Here is a 5,047-nt window from a genome sequence, read left to right on the forward strand (position 1 = left end):
AGAGCCCCGCCCCTGTAATGTGAGTGACTCAGTGCAGAGCCAGAGCCATCCAGTGATAGAGCACACCCCTTCTTTAAACTCCACCAGGGGGAGTGAGCACAGTGAACAGCCATTAGACCCTTCTATTCACCAGGAGGAAGAGGAGGAGGAAGGCATTGTCGTAGACATGGAATATTTTCTTTCTGAGCAGGAAACCGAGATAGACTGTCAGGACATACACCCCAATATGTATGTGGCCTGGCGTGCGCCAGGAGTAGATTCTCTTCTCTTCATATGCTCCTGCCTGCAAGAAGCCCACGCTCAGGGAGCCAAAGTGTCTCGGTTATCCCTCGACTACAGGACCATCGAGGTGGAAGGAGAAATGGGCATACAGTGTTTTAGCCCCACTTGTAACTGTTCTAGAGAGACATTGACATGGTGGTCCTACTGTGAGTGTTGCGGTGTGCGGTTATTGAAGTCTATTGTTCCCCAGCATGCCGAACCAACAGAGGAATCACAGCATACAGAGCCTGCTGTGGGCCCGTGTGCCCTACCACGGCCAGTCCGGCCTACAGAGGTACCATCGGTCCCAGGCTTGGGATCAGTACCTGTTGACGACGACCAGGGTGAGTTGACTGCCCCAGGGGTGTTGGGTGTGAGCCTTCAGGTGACCGCGGAGCACGATAGCTTCTTAGGTCTGGACACCTGGGCGAAGGGCTCCACTCGACATCGCGTCCTGGCGGAGGTGTCCCCCCTAGAAGATAGCTGTCCTGCAGTGCGAGTGGACCAGTACCCACTGCCTATCGTTCCAGAAGAAGAGAAATCCATCGCAAGCCAGCAGAGTGGTAAGGAACCCCCTTGCTCCCCACAGGCTCCGATGGAGGTGGCCGTACAACAGGCCAGAGTTACGGTTCCTGATCTGAGTGAGAGCCCGTGCGCTCCAACCCAAATGGTCCCAGGACTGGGATCCAACGCTCCCGAGTTTAAGGACAGCAAGTGGACTGCCCCAGAAGTACAGGAGGCAGGTCCCGAGACAGCCGAGGTGGGAACTGACAGCGTCCCCGAGGACCTGTTGGCCACCGAGAATCACCGCAGGGGTAAGGTGTCTACTCTTTACCCCCTGCCAGGTGAAGCAGAGACTTTGAGTAAAGAGACAGTGTCCAGTTCTCGCTTCTCAGTGGAAGCTGAGCACGTATGTAGGGACAAGGACTATGTGGCAAAGGAGCTGGTAGAAGTTGCCTCCTTTGCGCCCAAGAAGAAGCCGCCCATTCGTCACGTAGTGGACCGAGGGAAAGGTCCTGGCCGCCTGGCCTGCTGCTTCCAGGCCATGGATGATCAATTAAAGGTTGGTGTGAAGGACACTGCGCTATTCCTTCCACCAGGGGGAGGAAGTAGCACTGAACCAGTGACTGTCACCCCAGAGTGTGCTCTTCAAGAGAATTTTCTGGGAGAGGCTCACGGACGCAAAAGTGAGGTACCCCCACCTGATCAGTTAGGGGCACCCCACATATGGTCTCAGCAAGCAGCTGATACTCAGCTGGCCTCGGGTAATAGTGGGTGTGATATGCCATGTAATTTTGCATTGTGTGAAAATGTGCCATGTTTTGAGGATGTTGCAGTCGATCTGTTAAGTGTACGGGGTATGCCATGCCATTTTTCAGTGTGTAAAATTGTACCATGTTATGTCGTTCCCCAAGCGAGGGCGTTGGGTATTTCACCAGGGGGAGAGTGTAGCCAGGTCACCTGTTTTCCCCTGCGACCCCCCCGGGCGCCTCCGTGGTCACGGACGCTGTCGGGTACTGCCAGCGGCAAGCGGCAGACCCGACGGCCATTCAGGAGGGTGGGGGCCGAGGAGGGAGCTCGCCGGAGTGCAGGAGATCTCCGGCGGCTCTTGCACAGGGCGCCGCCATGTTGCGCCGGTTCGCGCATGCGCAGAGAGTCCCCGGCGGCCCGAGATAGTCGCGCATGCGCAGAAGATCGCGCGAGTGTAGGAGCCAGCCAGGAGAGTCGCGCGAGAGGTAGGGAGAGATTGCGGCGGCCATTAGGAGCTAGTGCAGGCATAGGAAAGGCACGCACGCGGCCCCAATGTTATTACAGGCGCCCAGGGACTACAATTCCCATAGTGCTTAGCGAGGGAGGCACCAGGTGCCTCATAGGAGCCAATAGGGCTGCAGGACTGCCAGGAGAGCAAGTGGATACATTTGGCGGGCTTGCAGCTACGTTGTCAGTCAGAGGAAGGAGCAGTCAAGGGAAGGAGGTAGGGTACAGGAGCGAGGGACTCCCTGTACTAGGCCAGCACCCCCTTGGCCCAAGATGGCCCTGAGTCCCCCAGTAGTGTGAGTGTTGCCAGGGATAGCCCTCAGGATAGGGAACCTGTCACTTACTTTAGTTGGCACTGGGGAACAGAAGGGAAGATAGGGACAGCTGGGGGGTTTCATAGCGGTAACCAATCCGGGGAGCCATAGCCCAGGGTCCTGTTGTGAATTAGTGGCACGAGACAGCTGGGGGGGTTTCATAGCGGTAACCAGTCCGGGGAGCCATAGCCCAGGGTCCGTGTCGCGAGTGGCGAGGCCACTGGGGGGGTTTCATAGCGGTAACCAATCCGGGGAGCCATAGCCCAGGGCGGCGTTGCGCGTAGTACGAGGCAACTGGGGGGGGTTCATAGCGGTAACCAGTCCGGGGATCCATGGCCCAGGGCCCGTATTATGAGTAGGGTGGGTACAAGACCTACCTATATATAGGATAGGCAACCCCGAAGGCCCTAGGAGAGTGACCCTTAAGCCACTTAAGGATGCTGTGCTATAGGGACGGCCTGTAGTGCAGGGTGTGTCACGTTGCTGTATCGTTAGTGAGGGACTCAGCGGATGCTGCGGTTCCAGTGAAGGAGTTCGGACCCACGTTAGGGTCACAGAGAATATCGCCAGGATAGGATCAGACGGATTCATCACGCGTCTGACCCTTTGTGAAGCGTTGCTGATCCGAGCACTGGAGTGCTCGGCAGGTATCTACAGTTCTAAGTGCACCACCGGGCCCTTAGCTTAATAGTGACTGCGCAGTCACCCATTGATTCTCTGCAAGAGTGCGGGACATTGGGTGGGGTTCTTTGGACACTGGGTGGGATCACCTAGTGTTGGGGAATTGTCCTGCGAGACGTCACGGTTAGTGTCTCCTCGTGAGAGGGACACATGTCATTATGAGTGTGATGAGTTGTTATGCATGTTAGTAAAGTCATTAGTTAATATACATGCTGTCTATGTGATTATTGATTGTCCTGTGAGGAACTACTCCCCCTCTGGTGGGAGCCATCGCAGGTGGAGGCGCTGCATCGTTATAAGTGAGTACCCTAGTATAATTGACCCAGGTTCCCCGTGGCGGAAGCTCAGCCCTCCTGTGAGCCAACAGGTAACGCACCACACCTGAGTAACAATATATGTTCCTTGCACCTACTCCATATCTGCGATTGGGTGGGGGAATACCCGTTACATAGTGATAAAGTGGGTGGCTCTTAGAAGAGCCTTTGTGTTTGTGGGTCAGTGATGAGATCGGGGTTACTTGGCGCTGGTGTACTTGGTGACCGCCTTGGTGCCCTCGGACACGGCGTGCTTGGCCAGCTCTCCCGGCAGCAGCAGGCGCACAGCGGTCTGGATCTCCCGGGAAGTGATGGTCGAGCGCTTGTTGTAATGAGCCAGACGGGACGATTCCCCTGCGATGCGCTCGAAGATATCATTCACAAAGGAGTTCATGATGCCCATGGCCTTGGAGGAGATGCCGGTGTCAGGGTGAACCTGCTTCAGCACTTTGTACACGTAGATGGCGTAACTTTCCTTCCTGCTCTTCCTACGCTTCTTCCCATCCTTCTTCTGGGTCTTGGTCACGGCTTTCTTAGAGCCCTTCTTGGCCGCTGGCGCAGACTTGGCTGGTTCAGGCATGTCGGGCGACGCTTCCTCTCCAAACAGCAGAGAAACAATGTCACCTAAACCCCCAGCAGCTCTATTTATAGGAGTCCTATGCAAACTAGCAGCCCCAGCATTCTGTTCGTCTATTGGCTGACTTTATCATGTGACCGTTTATGACATCATCAGTTTTCTTTCAAATTAGACGATTGGTGGTTTCAGGATTATGGAACTGATTGGCTGTTTTCAAAACTGACCAATCACAGAGGAGTTCAGCTGCTTTCTGAGTGTATAAATAAGGGCACAGGGGGCGGGGTTTGTCACTTCTCTTGTTACCCGAGCTGCTGTCTGAGTGATACACGATGTCTGGAAGAGGCAAACAAGGCGGGAAAACTCGCGCTAAGGCCAAGACGCGCTCATCTCGGGCTGGGCTGCAGTTCCCAGTCGGCCGTGTGCACAGGCTGCTTCGGAAGGGAAATTATGCTCAGCGTGTGGGGGCCGGAGCCCCGGTCTATTTGGCCGCAGTGCTGGAGTATCTGACCGCTGAGATCCTGGAGTTGGCCGGTAACGCCGCCCGGGACAATAAGAAGTCCCGCATCATCCCCCGGCACCTGCAGCTCGCTGTGCGGAACGACGAGGAGCTGAACAGGCTGCTCGGAGGGGTCACCATCGCTCAGGGGGGTGTCCTGCCCAACATCCAGGCCGTGCTACTGCCCAAGAAAACCGAGAGCCACAAACCGGCCAAGAGCAGCAAGTGAGCTTCACCCCCGAGACCAGGAGCAGAGATCCCCACATACCCAACACAAAGGCTCTTTTCAGAGCCACCCACAACATCAAAAAAGCTTTCTAGTATTTCACATTTCCTGCAGGACATGTTTTTATTATATTTCTATCTCCATTCTAAGTCACTTTAATTGTTTATGATAATAGTTCTCTTCATTTGTAAAGTAATGTATAATTAAGTCCATGTATGTGGAGGTGTCAGTTCTGTCATTAGAAACAGTAATGCGTTTGATACGACACTGCAGAAAGCAAATCAATATTTAATTCATAAAGGCACCTACTGTATATATAACTTGGGGGTGAACTTTAATTACCGACATGATGATTTTAAGGAAAAAATCCCATAAAATTGATGAACTGATTAAAGTGCATTTAGTTTGCTGGAACCATAA

At 54.3% G+C, this 5,047-nt stretch overlaps 2 protein-coding genes across 2 annotated transcripts; one reads left to right on the top strand and one right to left on the bottom strand.

The window, feature by feature from the left end:
* Nucleotides 1–3,474: 3,474 nt before the first annotated feature.
* LOC142473418 (histone H2B 1.1-like) lies at nucleotides 3,475–3,946 on the bottom strand. The gene has a single exon (XM_075580663.1). It carries the CDS (start codon nucleotides 3,906–3,908, stop codon nucleotides 3,528–3,530), a length of 381 nt encoding a protein of 126 aa, XP_075436778.1. The 5' UTR covers nucleotides 3,909–3,946; the 3' UTR covers nucleotides 3,475–3,527.
* A 262-nt stretch (nucleotides 3,947–4,208) lies between these two features.
* LOC142473419 (histone H2A type 1-like) lies at nucleotides 4,209–4,699 on the top strand. The gene has a single exon (XM_075580664.1). It carries the CDS (start codon nucleotides 4,235–4,237, stop codon nucleotides 4,628–4,630), a length of 396 nt encoding a protein of 131 aa, XP_075436779.1. The 5' UTR covers nucleotides 4,209–4,234; the 3' UTR covers nucleotides 4,631–4,699.
* The last annotated feature ends 348 nt before the right edge of the window (nucleotides 4,700–5,047 follow it).

Source organism: Ascaphus truei, assembly GCF_040206685.1.
Source record: "Ascaphus truei isolate aAscTru1 chromosome 12 unlocalized genomic scaffold, aAscTru1.hap1 SUPER_12_unloc_1, whole genome shotgun sequence".
In the NCBI taxonomy this organism is placed as follows: domain Eukaryota; kingdom Metazoa; phylum Chordata; class Amphibia; order Anura; family Ascaphidae; genus Ascaphus; species Ascaphus truei.

Bases quoted from the DNA above. Each gene is read 5' to 3' on its own strand.
- LOC142473418 (XM_075580663.1), bottom strand. From the start codon at position 3,908: ATGCCTGAACCAGCCAAGTCTGCGCCAGCGGCCAAGAAGGGCTCTAAG.
- LOC142473419 (XM_075580664.1), top strand. From the start codon at position 4,235: ATGTCTGGAAGAGGCAAACAAGGCGGGAAAACTCGCGCTAAGGCCAAG.